The following is a 22,254-nucleotide window of genomic DNA, read 5'->3' as shown; positions in this document are numbered from 1 at the left end:
AACAGCCTGGCCAACATGGTGAAATCCCATCTCCACTAAAAATACAAAAATTAGCTGGGCGTGGTGGCACTCGCCTGTAATCCCAGCTACTCGGGAGGCTGAGGCAGGAGAATTGCTTGAACCTGGGAGGCGGAGATTGCAGTGAATCAAGATCATGCCATTGCACTCCAGCCTGTGTGACAAAGCAAGACTCCGTCTCAAAAAAAAAAAAGGAATATTTTTGTTAGCAGCCCCCCCACCATTAGAGAGATGTATAGTTTTGTCTAGGATCATGATGATTAGCTGGGGCATGGGGCCAAGTTGGTCAGCACTGCTGTGGGGCTGACCTCTTTCTGTTGGCAGGTAGAGTGGGTGTTCCAGCCTCTTTCTGGCAGGAAGATAGGAGGACTCAAGTAAGGCCCGTGGAAGGGCTGCTACTACTAGCTATCTACCTATGGCAGGAAGTGAGAAGAGGTCCTGGCGGAAGGCTGGGAGACCAACAGGACTTAGGCTTAACAAACGGACCAAACTCTTCAGGCTGACTGACTTGGGTGGGTGTGGGAAAGCTTTGTCTTGACTTCAGCAGTTGTAGGCTTCATTCAAACTGATTTTTTCTCACATCTTACTCATGTTAAGGAGATGGAAATAGACCCATATTTTCAACCTCTGCCCTGCACAGATCTCACCAATGAAGGTGGGGCTGTTTCAGTATCAATAAAAATAGAATAGTGAACTATAGAGGGAAAATCGTGATCTAGAGACATGCTTCAGTGTCATCAAGACTGGCCTCCATAGCTGACATTTCCCCACCCTTACTGGGGAAAGCTGAGTAATAATTAGTCTGGTGAACAGGGAGTTAGCTTCCATAGAGCCTTGTCAAGCTGGCTTCATCCCTGCTTTTATAACCCCCAGCTAAACCAAATCTTGCTGCCCCTCTTCACGTTTGCTTGGCAAACAGTTCCTTATGGAAAAAAACATCCCCAGTATCCTCAGGTCCACTACCTACCTCATCCTGTAGGCACTGACCAAGAGCAACAACTTTAGAAGCTCACACTAAATATAGTTTAGGGCACACCGTGGTGAACAGGTGGACAGCAAAAAGCCTGTTTCCATATTGATGTACCATATGTATACAAACACAGGTACTAGATTGGTGTCTGCTTCTGAGTCATTTTCCCAGCCAAGTATAGAAATTCTGTAGCAAAACCCATGTGCTTCATGATCGTGAGTAGTTAAGCCTTTTCTATCACAGATTCTCCTCTGTTAAGTGAAAGGGACCCACAAACCTTCAACTTGTCATTTTGTCAGTATACCAAAATAACCTTTCTTTTTACCTTTACTGTATTACACTGAAGTCAATCATCTTCCTTGCCTCTGGCTCTGAACTTTGGAGTGGAGAATGAGCATTTGGGGACTATGGGGTATGTGTGAAACTTAACACTACAAGTTCTAGTCCTTGTTCTGTTCACTTCGTGTCTGCCTGAATTAGCTGAGAAACAGAATTTAGTACACATATTGTCTCTGGAGTAGTGTGAGAATCTGGTACCTTGCAAAAGAGGGCTGTTTTCAAAAATTAGCTGGATAGAAGTCTTTGTCTTCCTTTTTGAATACACCATACCAACAAAGGTCTTAAAGCTGTTTTGGTTTTTTTTTTTTTGGAGACAGGGTCTAGCTTTGTCACCCACGCCAGAGTGCAGTGGCGTGATCTTGGCTCACTGTAAAACTGCCTCTAGGCTCAAGCTAGTCTTCCACCTCAGCCTCCTGGTAGCTGGCATACAGGCGTGCACCACCATGCCCGGCTAATTTTTGTATTTTTAGTAGAGACAGGGTTTCGCCATGTTATCCAGGCTGGTCTTGAATTCCTGAGTTCAAGCAATCTGTCCGCCTCGGCCTCCAAAGTACTGGGATTACAGGTGTGAGCCACTGCGCCCAGTCTTAAAGCTGCTTCTTTTCTAGCCTAACTTAAACTGCAGAATGGAGATAGGTTGCACAGTATTTTTTACTTAATTCTAGATGCTCTTCAACTAAGGAAACAAAAAATCTAGTTCACTTGGGGAGAGGTGGAGAATAGACCAAGGAGTTGGCATTCTGCCTTTTGTGTCAAACACAAGTGTATCTGGGCTAATACAATTGACTTGAACTTTCCAATTCTCAGTTAGGGGCTAAAGCAGTAATTGAAGCAATGGGCTAGTGTCCCAAAGCCAGGCCTCAAAGTTGCCCAGCCTCACCCTAACTATGCAAATAGCAAAAAGGGCAGGCTTGGTCAAAGTCAGCTAGGATTTAAAAATCCATTTGGGGTAAACAGTGGCTTTGGTACTATCACAAACCACCATACAAACCAACAAGGTCACAAGGCAGACCCAGTTGTGCCACTGGTATATTTTAAAACAGGTTATTTAATACAACCAAAAACTATAGAAGCTGAATTGTCAGCACCTATTCTAAACTTGATATTCAGCCTTCCCTCACTTTTGCCACCTCATTAGCCTAAGGGGAAAAAAAAAAAAAAAAAAAAAGCCTTTAAAAGGCACTGCTCTGCTTGCCCCCACAAAGCAGGGCCAACTGTGCTTTTCATCCCAGCAGGATGGTTTTGTTTCACATTTCATTTGCTTTCAACATTCAGCAGTTTATTCAACAGTAAACATACAAGGCCAAGGTCAATTAAGTCATCCATAAAAGAGACAAGTAACTTTAAACTTCACATACTAGATAGGAAAGCAGTAACTTTTGGGGAAAAAACCTCAGTGCTGGACATCGTCAAAACAAGGTGATATGCAGATCCACAGACTGACAAGTTGTCTTGGGATCTTAGGCTCTCCTCTAACAAACTCCTGTAATCCCACACCAAAACACTAGGATGCCTCTCCCTGATCAGTTTCCTACTGCTGAAAGCCAAGACTCCTTTATTAAGTTGAATGCTAATACTGAGCCTGGACTTAGTTCAGTTCTATCAGCTTTAAATTATAAATGAGGACATATCTTCATCAGAAGACCCAACTTGCACATTAATCTGAGCCATCATTTTCCCTTTTACTATGAGAAATAATTGCTTTATAATGCAGATTCCCAATGCCACAGTCCATAAAGATGTGCCAAGCACACAGACAAACCCCAAATGGCGAAAGTTTAAGATCAAATTGAGCCAAGTCTATGACCACCACAGAATTGAGAGTTCTGGAATATAAGGTCATATCTGAAAATAGGTATTTAAAAATTTAATTAGGCGAGGTGCGGTGGCTTACACCTGTAATTTTAACACTTTGAGAGGCAGAGACAGGACTGCTTGAGCCCAGGAGTTCGAGACCAGCTTGGGCAACATTGTGAGACCCCCATCTCTACTAAAAGTTAAAAAAAAAAAAAAAAAAAAGAATTAGCTGGGCATTACAGCACACACCTGTAGTCCTAGCTACTCAGGAGGCTGAGGTGGGAGATCTCTTTAGCCCAGGAGGATGAGGCTGCCGTGAGCCGTGGTAGCACCACTGCACTCTAGACTAGGTGACAGAGACCATCTCTCTCCCCCCGCAAAAAATAAAAATTTAATTGCTAAAAATTACTTAAAATTGGTCATCAAAATTTTCAAACGATATTAAATGCAGGAACAATTATTCCTCAGCACTGTCTAGAGTGTTTCTGTGATCATTATTCTATCCATTTACAATATTAAATAGAAACTTAAGGCAATGGAGGAGCAAGATTTTTGTTTTACTGGCTCTACCAGTACAAGACACCTCAGGTAATAATGATGTCACAATATTAGCAAGCTCCCCTTTTCTAATAGTAACTGAGATAATTTATTGCCTCTTTAATGCCTGGGCAGGAGGTCTATGATGGTGCAATTTCATGGAAACCATCCAACAAACATGTTTTTCCACTGCCTGAAGAAATACTCTTTGGCTGCGAGTGGTGGTTCACTCCTATAATCCCAGCACTTTGGGAAGCCAAGGCAGATGGATCACTTGAGGTCAGGGGTTCAAGACCAGCCTGGCCAACATGATGAAACCCCATCTCTACCAAAAATACAAAAATTAGCCAGGTGTGGTGGGGCATGCCTGTAGTCCCAGCTACTTGGGAGGCTGAAGCAGAAGAATCGCTTGAACCCAGGAGGCGGAGGCTGCAGTGAGCCAAGATGGTGCCGCTGTACTCCAGCCTGGGTGACAGCGAGACTTTGTCTCAAAAGAACAAACAAACAAAAAACAAAGAAATATTCTCTGAATACTTTCTCAAGCTGACTTATTTGTTGTGCCTATTTATATTTGTAGCAGTTTGCATTTGTGGTCTCAACAATCAAAAAAGTTGATCCTTAAACCATTGATCTAGTAATATGCTAACTGGCTTTTGAAAATAACAAAATTGTGACTATCTAGCTTCAACTCCGTTTTCACTGCATGCATATCAGTATTACTGTTTTCTCTGGGAGAGAATGATACAGTTTTTACAACAGCTCAGGAATGCCACAAATGACAAGTCAGTCAGTTCCAAAGGTTAAGGCCAAAGTTGACTAGCAGTCCATTTGGGATACAAACCAAGGCTGTAGTTTCATTTCAGTGCATCCGATGGTGCAGAACAGAACCAGAACACCTCCACTTAAACTCCCTTAATTAGCTACCAATGGCTGTGCTACTGCCAATCACCACCAGGGCACACACTCAGACCTCTGTGCAGGAAGGCCTGTAACCCAGACCTTCAGTAAGGCTCCCAAGGTCCATTTATGTCTCCTGAGAACTTTCCTGAGGCGGCTTTCTGAAAAAAGTATCTACACATCAGTTTATTTTAAACAAATGCTTTGCATGAGTGAGTAGTACTCAACTGTTACACTGATTTGATCTCAGTGGAAATCCCATTTCCGTTACAGAAATGACAAGTCAGCCGGGTGTGGTGGCTCATTCCTGTAATCCCAGCACTTTGGAAGGCCGAGGTGGGTGGATCACGAGGTCAGGAGATCGAGACCATCCTGGCCAACATGGTAAAACCCTGTCTCCACTAAAATACAAAAAATTAGCCGGGTGTGGTGGCGCACGCCTGTAGTCCCAGCTGCTCAGGAGGATGAGGCAGGGGAATCGCTTGAACCCAGGAGGCGGAGGTTGCAGTGAGCTGAGATTGCGCCACTGCACTCCAGCCTGGCGACAGACCAAGACTCTGTCTCAAAAAAAAAAAAAAAAAAAGACAAGTCCAAGGCCAGACACAGTAGCTCATGTCTGTAATCCCAGCATTTTGGGAGGCTGAGGCAGGTGGATCACCTGAGGATAGGAGTGCAAGACCAGCCTGGCCAACATGGCAAAACCCAGTCTCTACTAAAAAAATTTAAAAATTAGCCAGGTGTGGTGGCACGCGCCTGTAGTCCTAGCTACTCAGGAGGCTGAGGTAAGAGAATCGCTTGAACCCAGGAGACAGAGGTTGTGGTGAGCCGAGATCACACCACTGTACTCCAGCCTGGGTGACAGTGCAAGACCCTGTCTCACAAAGGAAAAAAAAAATCATAGGCAAAAAATGACATTTTAAGTCAGTGCTCAAACACGGGGCCAATTCCTGGAAAATTTTGGAGAAGTAGATTTTAGGTCATATAATCTATTACATACCAGAGGCAGGATCTAAACCTAACTTAAAAACCCATGTTTCCAAATGTACCATAGTTTGGAAGTGCTGTCAGGTCCGAGTGCTCAATAAACTTTTGGCAATACTGAAGACAGCATGATGCGACCATCTTTACAATCTCTGCAGCACCTGATAAATGCCTATTAAGTATTTACTAAATTAATATGGTGCGACCACTTAAAGATTCAGGCCAGACACTAGATTTTCAAGCCTACAGTGTTCAAGAAATAAAACCATCCAAGTGAGGAAGCCATTTCCAACAGGCTGAACCTATAAGGCAAGAAGAGTTCCTGGTAAGACTTAAGACAGAAATCAGGGATTATAAATCTATAGTTTTATTAAGACAAAAACTGACAGTGTAGTATGAAGTTTACATTTAAACAAAGTTTACACAGAAATCTAACACATGCCTAAAAGGATTTTACAATGTAGCTCTAGATGCAAGTCTAGACAATATCAAGAACTGATGGATCTCATGACTCAAGACAGAGCATTTTGGGTATCAGTTACTTCTTAGGATTTCTTAAAAAATTGTGTGTGTGTGTGTGTGTGTGTGTGTGTTTTAAAGTGAACCACTGCCCAATATGGAAGTTTAATCTTCTCCTGAGACCAAGGCTTTTGAAATCACTAAACTCTTAGATCAATTCAGTGAAACTTGTGCTGTCAGTGACTGAAGCCAACAATGGTTTCAGAGTTCAAAGCTCAAAAAAGAGAACGGCTCCAAGAGGTTTCCCCACTAAGAGCACGGGCCCTTGTCTTTCCCTACTGTCTTATCTCCTCTACCACCCTCTTCCTCTTCCCTAACACCTCAGCCAGTGGCTTGGATGAACAAGCTGATATTTATAACTTCGTTACTGGAAAAGAAAGGGTCTTCTAATTTTATTAGCACCTCTGAGACAGAATGATCTGCTTGTACTGTATACTCTCCAATAAAAGACTTTCCTCCCTCCTCATCAATTTCCATCTCCAAAATGGCAACTTTGGTAACTTATGAACTGGCTTAGTCCTTTGTGGGAACAGCAATAAGTTTAGGCAGGGAACACCTTGGCTTATAGGTTTCAGACATTCACAGCTTTTAAACAGTCTCTCACAGTCCTTATTTATGGTGCCAATGACTTTTTTTTTTTTTTTTTTAAGGTAAAATATTCTGGACATAGAAGCAAATCATTAGTTGTCTGTTCTTTTCCATTGCTTCACCATTTCCCCTATCAGGCCCCAAATGTTAATCAAAGTGATGCTACCCATCTCCCTTTCTCCCCTCCCCATCCCTCCCCCAAATAATACACCAGTAATAGCCAAAGACTACACACATGCTACGCTGTAAAAATGCAGAGTTAACACTATTGGGAAGAAGGCTGTGGGTTGTGGAGATGCTCTTTGAAGATCTACAGTATTTTTTTGCTCTCCCACACACCCAATTCTGCAAGTTTTGTCCTTCATAGAAGGCCCTTTGCTTTTCTCAGCAAAGTGCAGAAAAGGTTGCCTTGAAACACTTATCCCCTTTCCCCTCCACTGGGATGGGTGTGCAAACTATACAGCTTGAAACGGCTTTAAAGCACTTGGGCTGCTGCAGGGCACAGAAACTATACTGGCTCTTCAAAGGACATCTTCTCAAGCCACCTCTATGGTGTCAAGACAAGTAGAACTCCTTCCCTTCCCACTTGAAACCCAGTCAGATGTGACAGGGGCTGGTACTCAGGAGCGTTAATTCTTGTCATCTTTTTTGTCATCATCCTCCGAGGGGTAGGAATGCCACGTCAGCCTTTCCTCATAGAAGGATATGACAACCTGTGGGCACTTGACATTGGCTTCCTTGGCAGGGACCAGGTCAGCCTCATCAGAGTTTTTCCTGCAGAATAAAGCAAAGAGAGACTTTGAGACCAGGTGCTGGTGGTCTATCCTAAGCACTAACCCAGGGGATAGTGCTTTAAAAATAGTAATTTTATAAAATTGGCTAGGGAACAACGAAAATGTGGCCCAAGCAGCATTTACTGGCAATTTTATGTTAAGTGACATCCTCAGAGTGACATCCTCTCCTGTTGAAAATTCCCTCTTGGGATTCGTGTATGTCAAAAGTAAGGTCAATGGACTTAACCGATCACATCTGAACATCTGGGCAAGGCCCCCAAAAGCATGACTCTCTAGATTCTCTGAAGGAAGAGAGGCTATCTAGATTCTCTGAAGGAAGAGAGGCTATCTAGATTCTCTGAGGGAAGAGAAGATACCACACTCCTCCAAAAGCCATATCCCAGCTGATAAGAACCCACGGAGAAATCCTGGCTTTGTCATAGGATTTTTTTTTTTTTTTTTTTTGAGATGGAGTCTCACTCTGTTGCCCAGGCTGGAGTACAGTGGCGTGATCTCGGCTCACCACAACCTCCGCCTCCTGGGTTCAAGCGATTTTCCTGCCTCAGCCTCCCCTAGTAGCTAGGATTGTAGGTGCACACCACCACGCCCGGCTACTTTTTATATTTTTAGTAGAGATGGGGTTTTGCCATCTTTACGAAAGATATTGGCCAGGCTCATCTTGAACTCCTGACCTCAGGTGATCCACCTGCCTCAGCCTCCCAAAGTGGGATTACAGGCATGAGCCACCACGCCCGGCCTGTAATAGGATTAAATACCACATCTGGCATTGGCCAGAGCAAATGAAGGTGGACACATTTTTGCATAATTGTAATTACACTGACACTTCCAAATGCTATCCTCACACAACTTCCAGGTGCTTTGAAATGATGTTTCAACATTGGGAGGTAGGAAATGAGGGAGCTGTATTTTTCTAAATTTTAAAATGTTTTCAAAATTTGAAAATCATACACATTATAAGGGAATTAGGAGTAAACTCTGAGGCCGGGAGCAGTAGCTCATGCCTATAATCCCAGCACTTTGGGAGGCCAAGGTGGGCAGGCCCAGGAGTTCGAGACCAGCCTGGTCAACATGGCAAAACCCCGTTGCTACTAAAAATACAAAAATTAGCCAGGCATGGTGGCGTGTGCCTGTAATTCCAGCTACTCGGGAGGCTGAGGCACAAGAATAGCTTGAACCTGGGAGGTGGAGGTTGTAGTGAACATAGATCACCCCACTGCACTCCAGCCTGGGTGACACAGCGAGACTCTGTCTCATTTAAAAAAAAAAACAAAAAAAACCCCAAAAACTATTGTCTTCAGGTTACTAGGCATGTCCTAGACAGAAGCAGTAGCATAAGGCAAGCAGGAGACACCTGATGAGATCTCTGACAAAGCACCACCCCAAATCTCCAAAACCTCAACAACAGGAAACCAGAGCCACACAGTCCCATGGAGCAGAAGAGTAAGCTGATAATCTATGTTTTTGAACAATGGACCCAAGAGAATGGGAGGGAAATGGGAATCTGAAGCATGCTGCCATTTGCTAACAGCTGAACAACACGCATTGAGTTAAATTCAGTCATTTCACTCCCTAGAAATATTTACTACTTTTGGAAATATACAGAAATCTCTCTTCTCCAGTAAAATAACTTTTTAAAATGTACTTGGTCTTATAGTCAAATCCAGTTTTAACCTGTAGACAGCAGTGGGTCGGCCAGGTGCAGTGGTTCACCTGAAGTCAGGAGTTTGAGACCAGCCTGGCCAACACGGTGAAACCCCATCTCTACTAATAATACAAAAATCAGCCAGGCGTAGTAGCGCGTGCCTATAATCCCAGCTACTTGAGAGGCTGAGGCAGGAGAATCGTTGAACTCGGGGGGCGGAGGTTGCAGTGAGCTGAGATCGCTCCACTGCACTCCAGCCTGGGCGAAAGAGCGAGACTCTGTCTCAAAAAAAAAAAAAAGATAGTAGTAAGTCAACCAAAGGAGTGCAAATCTTAAGCAATATGGAGATACTACTGTAACTCACACTGGTCACATGAAGAAAAAGTATATTCTAGCTAGACTGAGTAACTCATGGTGTAACTTCTCCCACCCCTTAAGTAGCACCTTAAAAATGAACTTTTCTCCTATAGGTTAACAATAAATCAGCTAAAAGAGGGGCAGCTTCAGTAACCGCCTAAGGAATACATAGGAAGAGAATAAGGTAGGTAGTTGTGACTCTGGCTTTCAGTGGTGCTAAAGTTAGGCCCCTCCAGCCATACTGTAAAATATTAGTACAGACACAAGTTTCAGAGTAAGTTCTGGACTGACAAAAGGACAAAGCTCCACAGACATTGTATGTGTGTGTGTGTATTTTAAAGGACAAAGTTTGTAGAATGCTGCCTTCATTGGCAATGGCTTAGAATTATTCCTTCCTAACTTTAAATACAATGATTGCTATCCACTTTGTGGGGAGAATGAGCAAGAAATAGGAAGAATGGCCTTCTTTTGACAGAGTAGGAAAATTACAGAGATTGCTGGGATAACTATCTTCATTAGGCTGTTTCATGGAGTGTTACTATCACTGGTATTTATACTCATAATGGAAAAAAGCAGGCTTGCTCTATGCTTAATAGCAGTTAAGGAGCCTTGCTGACCCCTGCTGGCTGATCCTGTAATTGTAGAATCTGCACAAATTGAAAAGGATCCAACAATTAAGGACAAAGGGAAGAACTACAAAATCTTTCCTAACCCTGAGAATTTAGCAGAGTTTCTGATTCTGGGGCCAGCCTCATCTTTATTAAGGAGGTGGTAGAAAGAGAGGGTGGTCCAATCACATTTCATTTTTTCCCCTTTTATTTACCGTAATGAAATGTAATTCCTTCCCACACTCTTTCCACTCTAGATTGTCTCCCACCTCCTAAAAATATGGGCAAAGACCTAAGATTCCTAAGGGCTCCTACCTGTAACTCATGAGTCCAGGTTGGCAGTCAGGCCGAGGGTCACTATCGAAGGACTATGCCATCTTAATTTCACACTTGGGTGATTGGAATTTCGAAGGTCCAGCTCTTTTCCTCTGGCATGAAACCAATGGGAGAAGAAAAAAAACAACCACACAAAGCCACTGGCCGACTCACCATTTCATCAGGAACATGAGCTCTCCACTGGAGTCTGTAGCTCCAATAATCCGCTCCGGCTCCAAACCTCGAGCAAAGCCTCGTGGCTTTTCTGACTGTAAAAACAAGATTGGTAGAACAATTTTATCTATATGGGACTATTATCTAGACTTGGAACTATTCCTGTGTCTCTGATTAATGTAATCATAAACTCTTCTCTTTTTTTTTTTGAGACGGAATCTCTGTTGCCCAGGATGGAGTGCAGTGGTGCGATCTCAGCTCACTGCAGCCTCTGCCTCCTGGGTTCAAGTAATTCTCCTGCCTCAGCCTCCTGAGGAGCTGGGACCACAGGCGCATGCCACCACACCCGGCTAATTTTTTGTATTTTTAGTAGAGACGGGGATTCACCATTTAGTCAGGATGGTCTTAATCTCCTGACCTTGTGATTCGCCCGCCTCAGCCTCCCAAGGGGCTGGGATTATAGGTGTGAGCCACTGTGCCCGGCCCAAACACAAACTTTTTTGCCAATATTTCACCAATACCTTGGCTCAAAGTAAGAGAGCTGTTAGAATTCTTTGGAGTGATTATTCATCAATGTCTGAAGCGCATGAGATTTTCCCATATGTGAAAAGGGACATACAGCCCAAGCAAAATCAATGTTTACACCTATCTCTTCACTCTCAAAAAACAACTTACTTTAAGGTACGTACTGATTAAGTCAAAATAGCTACCTCACACCTTTAATGATTAAACATTGAAAACCGTTTTTTACAAGAATGAATTCACTTGCCCTTTTATCTGTCCCCAGCAAGTATCCCATTTACTGCTCCTGTACCATGGATAAAAAGTAAGAGACTGGCTGGGCGCAGTGGCTCAAGCCTGTAATCCCAGCACCTTGGGAGGCCGAGACGGGCGGATCATGAGGTCAGGAGATCGAGACCATCCTGGCGAACACGGTGAAACCCCGTCTCTACTAAAAAGTACAAAAAAACTAGCTGGGCGAGGTGGCGGGCGCCTGTAGTCCCAGCTACTCGGGAGGCTGAGGCAGGAGAATGGCGTAAACCCAGGAGGTGGAGCTTGCAGTGAGCTGAGATCCGGCCACTGCACTCCAGCCTGGGCGACAGAGCGAGACTCCGTCTCAAACAAACAAACAAAAAAAAAAGTAAGAGATCATGTGGCTTCATGAGAGTACACTCTCACTTTGTAGGCATTAGCCTACCTCAGATGTCAGAACTAAGAAGAGATGGCTGCTAATATCTGGGAAGAAGCAAAACAAAACTACTTTGACAGTGGTTTGAATTGTGGGCCAGTAAAAATTCTTACTTCTATCCTTACCTCTTCTTTCTTCTTCTTTGGTTTGCTCTCCTCTCCCTTATCTTCAGAATCAGAATCAGCTTTGCGCTTGCCTCCCTCTGATTTATCTGTCTCATGTGCTGTTTTCTGTGACTGCAGAAACTCAGCAATGAGGTCGGGGCAATCCAGGTTTTCTTCTGGCTCCCATGTGTTGTCCTCACTGAAACCAGAGGGCACAGCAAGTCACACTGTCACTCAAAATAAGTATAATCATACTAAGGATAATCGTAAGAGGACAAGAGCTCAGACATCCATGGAAAAGCTGAAATTTCTTGGGGAATGGGGAGGCTTTTTAGTATAAATAGAAAGCTAAGAAACTGGCTTCCTTCAAAGGCAAATGACTTTTATTTGTCAATTTAAATCAGTCTATAGCCACACACAATATTTCTCAGAAATCACTATGGGCTGGGTACAGTGGCTCACGCCTGTAGTCCCAACACTTTGGGAGGCCCAGGTGGGAGGACTGCTTGAGGCCAGGAGTTAGACAAACCTGGGCAACTAAGTGAGACATGGTGGTGCATGCCTGTGGTACTAGCTACTTAGAAGGCTGAGGTGGGAGGATACCTTGAGCCTGGGAGGTTGAGGCTGCAGCGAGCTATGACTGCACCACTGTACTCCAGCCTGGGTGACAGAGCGAGACCTTGTCTCAAAAGAAAGAACTTTAAAAAAGAAGTCATTCTGCTCTGTATTACAAGCAGTAGGCCATGTTCCTAATTAAACAATAAGCCATGAAGGTGGGGACTGAGTCACACAGTTTCCATCACAGCACTGGAGGTCTCATACATCTCTAGACTCCTGATAAACACCTGGTGGCTACATTTACTTGTGTCAGTGAAACTTACTCTGAGAACCCCTTCCACTTTAGGAGGTACTCCACTTTGCCCTTTACCACTCGACGGTCGAGAACTTTTTCCACCACATATTCCTCTTCCTCCTCTTCTAGCACCTCCTCCACTTTCTTCTTGTTTTGTTTTTTCCCCATAGTGCCCGCCAGCTTTCTGGTGTAAAGGGTGACGCTGCTAAAATGATAAATGAAATAAAAAGGGAATTAGGGAGCACTCTTATTGGTTAGATAATATCTGGATGGTAAGAAAACCAGAGACATGACAGGTGATAATATTATATGCTGCTTACAATAAGTGTGAGGCCTATTCTCACATTCGATACACAATAGTTTTCTGATATGTGCAGTCAGAAAGCTCATAAAACAGCCCCAATTAATCTTACAGCGAAACTTTTTTTTGAGAGACGGAGTCTTGCTTTGTTGCACAGGCTGGAGTGCAGTGGCACAATCTCGGCTCACCGCAACCTCTGCCTTCTGGGTTCAAGTGATTCTCCTGCCTCAGCTTCCCAAGCAGCTGGGACTGCAGGCATGTGCCACCAAGCCCAGCTAATTTTTGTATTTGTCTTTTTTTAGTAGAGACGGGACTTCACTACATGTTGGCCAGGCTGGTCTCGAACTCCTGACCTCAGGTGATCCGCCTGCTTCGGCCTCCCAAAGTGTTGGAATTACAGGTGTGAGCCACTGCGCCTGGCCTTCACAGCAAACTTCTTTATTCTTGTGTATCCATTTACAACTTTTATACCCATTCTTTGTCATTTAAAAAGGCTCCCAATACTCCTTTTACCATAAAGCATGGTAGCTAGGGCCATGCGTGCAGGCTCACATCTGCAATCCCAGCATTTTGGAAGGCCGAAGTGGGAGAATTCCTGGAGCCCAGGAGTGTGTGACCAGCCTAGGCAACATAGCAAGACCCCATCTCCACACACACAAAAAATCTGTAAAAGAGCATGGTAGCTAAAATATTGCATTAAACTCAAAGAAGGCCGGGCGCAGCGGCTCACACCTGTAATTCTAGCACTTTGGGAGGTGGAGGCGGGCAGATGGCCTGAGGTCAGGGGTTCAAGACCAGCCTGGCCAACATGGCAAGACCCTGTCCCTACTAAAAATACAAAAATTAGCCAGTCATGAGCCAGGATCGCATGACTGTACTCCAGCCTGGGCAACAGAGTGAGACTCCTGACCTCGTGATTCGCCTGCCCTGGCCTTCCAAAGTGCTGGGATTAGAGGCGTGAATGACCCTGCCTGGCCCTTTTTTTTTTTTTCTTTTAAGACGGAGTCTCACGCCAGCCCAGGCTGGAGTGCAATGGCACAATCTCGGCTCACTGCAACCTCCGCCTCCCGGGTTCAAGTGATTCTCCTGCCTCAGCCTCATGAGTAGCTGGGACTACAGGTGTGAGCCACCATGCCCAGCTAATTTTTGTATTTTTAGTAAAGACAGGGTTTCACCACGTTGGTCAGGCTGCCAGGCTGGTCTTGAACTCCTGACTTCGTGATTCGCCCATGGTGGCCTCCCAAAGTGCTGGGATTACAGGCATGAGCCACCAAGCCCCGCCCCACCCCACCCCCCTTTTTTTGAGACGGAGTCTCACTCCAGCCAGGCTGGAGTGCAGTGGCACAGTCTTGGCTCACTGCAACCTCCGCCACCCGGGTTCAAGTGATTCTTCTGCCTCAGCCTTCTGAGTAGCTGGGACTACAGGTGTGTGCCACCATGCCCAGCTAGTTTTTGTATTTTTAGTAGAGACAGGGTTTTGCCATGTTGGCCAGGCTGGTCTCAAACTCCTGACTTCAAGTGATCCACCCGTCACAGAATCCCAAAGTGCTGGGATTACAGGCATGAGCCACTGTGCCCAGCTGAGTTCTCTTGTTCTTTATGCACTCTTTTCTGAATTGAACTTACAATTCACAAATTTCTTGTTAACTTATTGTATTTAGTTTATTTAACAACTTTTCTTCTTTTTTGAGACAGTGTCTCTATCACCTAGGTTGGAATGCAGTGAAGTAATTATGGCTCACTGCAGCTTTGACCTCCTGGGCTCAAGTGATCCTCCTACCTCAGTCTCCTGAGTAGCTGGAACCACAGGTGTATGCCACCATGCCTGGCTAACTTTTTAAATTTTCAGTAAAGACAAGCTCTCACTATGTTGCCTAGGCTTGTTTCAAACTTCTAGGCTCAAGTGATCCTCCCGCCTCAGCCTCAAGTACTGGGATTACAGGCATGAATCATCACACCTGGCCTCCAATTTATTTCTAAAAACTAAGGAAGAGTCACAAAAATGCCAGAATGACCATGCAATTCTAAACTGGAACCCTGTAATAATCTGGAAAACAAGTGTGGGGAAAACAGAATTGTAGTTATCAAAGATAATAGAATCTGAGTTTACTCCTTTATAAAATACATCATCAAGCTGGGTAACATCTAAGAGTTTTTCCAGTGTTGAAATTTTAGTCCTTCATCTTATAAATCTTACAAATCTATTTAGTCCTTCATCCAAATTTCACTTTTTTGAGGGAGGGGGACAGAGTCTCCCTCTGTCACCCAGGCTGCAGTGTAATGGTGCTATCTCGGCTCACCTACGCCTCTAGGGTTCAAGCGATTCTCATGCCTCAGTCTCCTGAGTAGCTGGGACTACAGGTGCCCACCACCAGGCCCGGTTGATTTTTGTATATTTAGTAGAGATGGGGTTTCAGCATGTTGGCCAGGCTGGTCTCCAACTCCTGACCTCAAATGACCTGCCTGCTTCGGTTTCCCAAAATACTGGGATTAACAGGCATGCGCTACTGGACCCAACTCTGACTTCTCACAGACTTAAAGACTTAAAGATTACCAATTTCTGTCAGTAGATGGCGCTATATCAATGAAACAAAACCGATCAACAAAACTGGCCAAAGAATTACTTGGATGGCAGGTAATCCAAGACAAGGAAGAGTGAGTTACTTCTCTGCTTGAGTTTTCTAAATACTGTAAAACTGGCATGTACAGACAGACTGCATGTAGAAAGAGTCCATCTACAAGGCCGGGTGTGGTGGTTCACGCCTGTAATCCCAGCACTTTGGGAGACCAAGGCAGGCAGATCACAAGGTCAGGAGTTCGAGACCAGCCTGGCCAACATGGTGAAACCCCATCTCTACTAAAAACATAAAAATTAGCTGGGTGTGGTGGCGGGCGCCTGTAGTCCCAGCTACTCAGGAGGCTGAAGCAGGGGAATTGCTTGAACCTGGGAGGCGGAGGTTGCAGAGAGCCGAGATCGTGCCACTGTACTCTAGCCTGGGCGACAGCGTGAGACTCTGCCAAAAACAGAAAAAGAAAAAGAAAAAGAGTCCAACTACAGACTACGTGAAATATAATAAGCCTTTCACATGTATCAGGATCATTGTTATGAATCAGCTATATCATCTACAGATGCTTTATAGTCTCAGAAATAAAAGTATATTCCCACATCTGCATCTATGAATAATGCTGACTTAACGTTTGGTAACTAGAAAATTCTAGATACTGTGTGGAATACTAGATATTAAGGAGAATAAGAAATGTTCCCTGCCTTCCTGAAGCTTAATGTCTAATAATAAATAATTTAGATACTTCTTCTACCAAAGGTATTCTGAAATCTTGCAGGGTGGCACAGAATTTTTCTGAGGTCCTTTTAGTGTGGCTGAAGACAACACCCACCCCTTGTCCACACAGTTCTGCACTCTGAACACACATCAGTGTTAAGAGCTCATATACCAGTCTGAACAACATGCAGAAACCCCCACCTCTACTAAAAATACAAAAAAATTAGCCATGTGTGGTGGCACATGCCTGTAATCCCAGCTACTTGGGAGGCTGAAGCAGGAGAACTGCTTGAACCCCGGAGGCAGAGGTGGCGGTGAGCTGAGATGGCACCACTGCACTCCAGCCTGAGAAACAAGAGCAAAACTCTGCCTCAAAAAAATAATAATAAAATTAAAAAAGAGCTCATATAGCTATCTTTTCAACACTCCTCCTCTCCATTTACTCACTGCTACAGACTCTGCTTTCCTTCTCTACCCAACCCCTTGTTGTCTTTTAGAGAAAGTTCTAGATAAGTCTTCCTTTCCTTCTGTTACTAAACAGACTAACCAGTGGATTGCATGTAATCTTTGGCTAATTCTTGGCTAGCTTTATTGTGCCTATGATTTAGGGGCATGTGCTTCTTCCTGGAGGGAGACGCTTTCAGGTTCTCAGAATTCTGATTGCCCAATGACAAGTGTTATTTTATGAGAAAAGAAAAATCTAACTTTCCTCTTGGATAAATGCAGTGTTTTCTCCCAAGAACACATGATACTCTTTGCTTGCTTCCTTTCACTGTCAGTTGAAGGGGTGGCAAGATTCACTATCAGTCTTTGGTTATAGCACAGGGAAAAGTAAACTGACAATCACCTTTAGGTACAAGGCTACAACACCTTTTCTCAACAGACAGAAAGGAAGGAGTGAGTCATGGACTGTCTAAAATCAGTAACTGGGCCAGGCGCAGTGGCTCATACCTGTGATCCCAACACTTTGGGAGGCTGAGGTGGGTGGACTGCTTGAGCCCAGGTGTTCAAGACAAGCCTGGGCAACATAGCACGATGCTCTCTCTACAAAAAATTGACAAATTAGGCTGGGCGTTGTGACTCACACCTATAATCCCAGCACTTTGGTAGGCTGAGGCGGGCGGATCACCTGAGGTTGGGAGTTCAACACCAGCCTGGCCAACATGGTGAAACTCCATCTCTACTAAAAATACAAAAATTAGCTGGGCTTGGTGGTGCACACCTGTAATCCCAGCCACTCAGGGAGCTGCGGCAGGGGAATTGCTTGAACCCGGGAGATGGAGGTTGCAGTGAGCTGAGATCATGCCACTGCACTCCAGCCTGGGGGACAGAGTAAAACTCTATCTCAAAAAAAAAAATTTTTTTTACGAATTAGTCAGGTGTGGTGGTGTGTGCTTATAATCCTAGCTACTTGGGAGGCTGAGGTGGGAGGACTGCTTGAGCCTAGGAGTTTGAGGTTATAATGAACTATGATAGTGCTACCAGACTCCAGCCTGGGTGACAGAGTGCAATCCTATCTCCAAACAAAACAAAGCACACCGCCCCCCAGCTAAACGCCCCCCAAATTCAATTACTGTCCTCTAATAGCCGATCTCCCAAGTAATTAAAGGCACTCTATCACTATGGCTTCAGAATTCACAGCTATTTGAGGATCTGTATTATTTACATTAATAATTATATTTGTCTGAGGCCGGGCGTGGTGTCTCACACCTGTAATCCTAGCACTTTGGGAGGCCGAAGTGGGCGGATCACAAGGTCAAGAGATCGAGACCATTCTGGCCAACATAGTGAAACCCCATCTCTACTAAAAGTACAACAATTAGGCCGGGTGCGGTGGCTCAAGCCTGTAATCCCAGCACTTTGGGAGGCCGAGACGGGCGGATCACGAGGTCAGGAGATTGAGACCATCCTGGCGAACACGGTGAAACCCCGTCTCTACTAAAAAATACAAAAAAACTAGCCGGGCGAGGTGGCGGGTGCCTGTAGTCCCAGCTACGAGGGAGGCTGAGGCAGGAGAATGGCGTAAACCCGGGAGGCGGAGCTTGCAGCGAGCTGAGATCCGGCCACTGCACTCCAGCCTGGGCGACAGAGCCAGACTCCATCTCAAAACAAACAAACAAACAAAAAATTAGCTGGGTGTGGTGGCACTTGCCTGTAGTCCCAGCTACTTGGTAAGCTGAGGCAGGAGAATTGCTTGAACCCGGGAGGCGGAGGTTGCAGTAAGCCGAAATCGCGCCACTGCACTCCAGCCTGGTGACAGAGCGAGACTCTGTCTCAAAAATAAATAAATAATATTTGTCTTAGAAAAACACCATTTTTTTGAAAAGTTTAATCTATTTGTTTACTTACACACTAGGTTATGAGACGGCCTAATTTTTATATTTTCAATAGAGAAGGGTTTTCGCCATGTTGCCAATGCTGGTCTCGAATCCCTGGACTCAACCGTGTTAGCCAGGATGGTCTCGATCTCCTGACCTCATGATCCGCCCTCCTCGGCCTCCCAAAGTGCTGGGATTACAGGTGTGAGCCACCACGCCGAACCTCTTTATCTGTTTTTTAAAGACAGTCTTGCTTCATGACCCAGGCTGGAGTGCAGTGGAACAATCACAGCTGACAGCAGCCTCAACCTCCTGTGCTTAAGTGATCCTTCCAGCATACCCAGCCAATTATTTTTTGTAGAGATGGGGGTCTCACTGTGTTGCCCAGGCTGGTCTCAAACTCCTAGGCTCAAGCAGTCCTTCTGCCTAGGCCTCCCAAAGTGCTTGAATTACAGGTTTGTGCTACCGATCTCTGCCCTCTCTACTGATTTTGACAGACAGCTTTCTTGAAACCCTAGAGAACTAATTGTAAACAAAAAAAACACATTGGGAAGGCTGACTGGGAATCTCCAGTAATCCAGTCTCTGGATGTAGATGCTCTGGGATGAGCCAGTAAAGAAAGCTCAGGAAGAAGCGGGGATCTGTTTTCTATAACTTCTTATTTGAGTTGTTCTTAAGACAATACTTAAAAAGTAAGTAAAGGGCTGGGCTCAGTGGCTCATGCCTGTAATCCCAGCACTTTGAGAGGCTGAGGCAGGCAGATCACTTGAGGTCAGGAGTTCGAGACCAGCCTGGCCAACATGGTGAAATCTTGTCTCTACTGAGAATATAAAAAAATTTAGCTGGGCATGGTGGTGGGCGCCTGTAATCCCAGCACTTTGAGGGGCTGAGGCAGGAGAGTCACTTGAACCCAGGAGGTGAAGGTTACAGTGAGCCGTGATCACTCCATTGCACTCCAGCCTGGGCAACAAGAGTGAAACTCTGTCTCAAAAAAAAAAAAAAAATGAGTAAAGATCAAAGTCATGAGAATGCTTTACTTTAGATTTCCCCATCTGGGGGTTTTCTTTACCTAACAATTATGCCATTCTATGACTCTTCCTCTCTGAGGCCATGCTAATTAATGATAAAGGGAGAAGCAGCTTGCAGTAGGTAGAGATCAGTTAGAAGCTATGCTGACCCTTTCGGCTCATAGCAGAAGGATCAGGTGGATAACAGTCAGTGCTGTCTTATTTTTTGGCCAGATCTTATGGCTGTAATCCCAGCACTTTGGGAGGTCGAGGCAGGTGGATCATGAGGTAAGGAGATCGAGACCATCCTGGCTAACACGGTGAAACCCCATCTTTACTAAAAATACAAAAAATTAGCCGGGTGTCATGGCGGGCACCTGCAGACCCAGCTACACTCGGGAGGCTGAGGCATGAGAATGCTGTGAACCTGGGAGGCGGAGCTTGCAGTGAGCTGAGATCATACCACTGCACTCCAGCCTGGGTGATAGAGCAAGACTCCATCTCAAAACAAAAAAAAAAAAAAAAAGGAAAAATGATCTTTTCATTTTATTTATTTTTCTTTGAGACGGAGTCTTGCTTTGTCGCCCAGGCTGGAGTGCAGTGGCGCATTCTCAGTTCACTGCAACCTCCACCTCCCAGGTTCAAATGATCCTCCTTCCTTAGCCTCCCAAGTAGCTGGGACTACATATGCACGCCACCACTCCTGGCTAATTATTTTGTATTTTTAGTAAAGATGTGGTTTCACCATGTTGGCCAGGCTGGTCTCAAACACTTGACCTCAAGTAATCCGCTCACCTCATCCTTCCAAAGTGCTGGGATTACAGGCGTGAGCCACCATGCCAGGCAATTTTATTTTTTTCAATGACACAATTATCTTTTTATTTTTTTGAGATGGAGTTTCGCTCTTGTCGCCCAGGCTGGAGTGCAACAGCGCAATCTCGGCTCACCACAACCTCCACCTCCTGGGTTCAAGCGATTTTCCTGCCTCAGCCTCCCAAGTAGCTGGGATTACAGGCAAACACCACCATGCCCAGCTAATTTCGTATTTTTAGTAGAGACAGGGTTTCTCCATGTTGGTTAGGCTGGTCTCGAACTCCCAACCTCAGGTGATCTGCCCGCCTCAGCCTCCCAAAGTGCTGGGAATACATGTATAAGCCATCATGCCTGGCCAATTACCATTTTCTAAATTCCACCCACACCCCCACTATCAGGGGTACCTAGTGGCCTTTCCAGAATCCTGTTACACAAACTGGTTTGTTGTACCTTCTTGGTTCTTCCTAAATTCAGTCCTACTTAATTTTTAGCTTTTTCTGGTCAGTAAGTAGTTTTCTAGCTGCTTTCTGACATCTCCTCTCTACTTGTCTTTTTCCTATTTTTCTTGTCTCTTTAAAAATCTTATTGACCAGGTGGTGTGGTGGCTCACGCCTGTAATCCTAGCAATTTGGGAGGCCGAGGCAAGTGGATCACTTGAGGTCAGGAGTTCGAGACCAGCCTGACCAACATGGTGATACCCTGTCTCTGCTAAAAATCAAAAAAATTAGCTGGGTGTGGGTAGTGGGCACCTGTAATCCCAGCTACTCAGGAGGCCGAGGCAGGAGAATCACTGGAACTTGGGAGGCAGAGGTTACAGTGAGTGGAGATTGTGCCATCGCACTCCAGCCTGGGTAACAAGAGTGAAACTCCATCTCAAAAAAATAAAATAAAAATCCTTCGACCATTACTTGTGTGAGATTTTAAAAGGGAGTAGACCCATGTGGTTCAACCAGCCATGTTTATCTTCAAAGTCTCACTGAAGTATCTAATAATAGTGAGTGCTTATTACGTGCCAGGTACTATTACAAACACTTTACTCATTTATTTAAAAATTTTGTTTAGATACAGGGTGTTGCTCTGTTGCTGAGTACAGTGGCCTGATCACAACTCATTGCAGCCTCGATCTCCTGGGCTCAAGCCATCCTCCCAAGTAGCTGGGACTATAGGCTTGTACCACCAAATCTGGCTAATTTTTTCCATTTTTTTGGTGGAGACAAGATATTCCTATGTTGTTCAGGCTTCTCTTTTTTTTTTTTTTTTTTTTTTTTTAAGATGGAGTCCTGCTCTGTCGCCCAGGCTGGAGTGCAGTGGTGCAATCTCAGCTCACTGCAACCTCCGCCTCCCAAGTTCAAGGGATTCTCCTGCCTCAGCCTCCTGAGTAGCTGGGATTACAGGTGCGTGCCACCACATCCAGCTAATTTTTGTATTTTTAGTAGAGATGGGTCACCATGTTGGTCAGGCTGGTCTCGAACTCCTGACCTCGTGATCCGCCCACCTCAGCCTCCCAAAGTGCTGGGTTTACAGGTGTGAGCCACTGTGCTGGGCCCCAGGCTTCTCTTAAACTCCTGGCCTCACACAATTATCCCGCTTTGGCCTCCGCAAGTGTTTGGATTACAGGTGAACCACAGCGCCCTGCCTACTCATTTATTATTTACAGTACTCCCAAGAGTTACTAGTTGAAGCTAGTAACTGAGGAGACTGGACTACAAACGTGGGAGTGTGGCTTTACAGTATGTACTCAAACCTCAGTTTGAGATCCTCAGTTGTCCTACTTAGCCAACTCGTATGGTTTATATCACAGTATTATAAACAAAAAAATCTAAAATTGCCATAATTTTTACCTAAACATTTG

The 22,254-nt window shown here is 44.9% G+C and overlaps 1 protein-coding gene across 5 annotated transcripts in view; it reads right to left on the bottom strand.

Annotated features, from left to right (window-relative positions):
- Positions 1 to 5,883: 5,883 nt before the first annotated feature.
- LOC105472307 (chromobox 1) overlaps positions 5,884 to 22,254 on the bottom strand; it is a 43,353-nt gene continuing 26,982 nt past the window's right edge. For all 5 annotated transcript variants that reach the window (XM_071083018.1, XM_071083019.1, XM_011725433.2 and 2 more), the window contains 4 exons: positions 12,711 to 12,887; positions 11,851 to 12,028; positions 10,537 to 10,631; positions 5,884 to 7,420 (listed from right to left, as the gene is read on the bottom strand). In XM_071083018.1, coding sequence (XP_070939119.1) covers positions 7,276 to 7,420; positions 10,537 to 10,631; positions 11,851 to 12,028; positions 12,711 to 12,887 — 595 coding nt within the window. In that variant the 3' untranslated portion in view covers positions 5,884 to 7,275. The remainder of the gene's footprint in view (positions 7,421 to 10,536; positions 10,632 to 11,850; positions 12,029 to 12,710; positions 12,888 to 22,254) is intronic.

The sequence above is a fragment of the Macaca nemestrina genome, chromosome 17 (assembly GCF_043159975.1).
Source record: "Macaca nemestrina isolate mMacNem1 chromosome 17, mMacNem.hap1, whole genome shotgun sequence".
In the NCBI taxonomy this organism is placed as follows: Eukaryota; Metazoa; Chordata; class Mammalia; order Primates; family Cercopithecidae; genus Macaca; species Macaca nemestrina.
The sequence above is the reverse complement of the archived record's forward strand: the minus strand, read 5'-3'. Positions and strand labels throughout refer to the sequence as shown.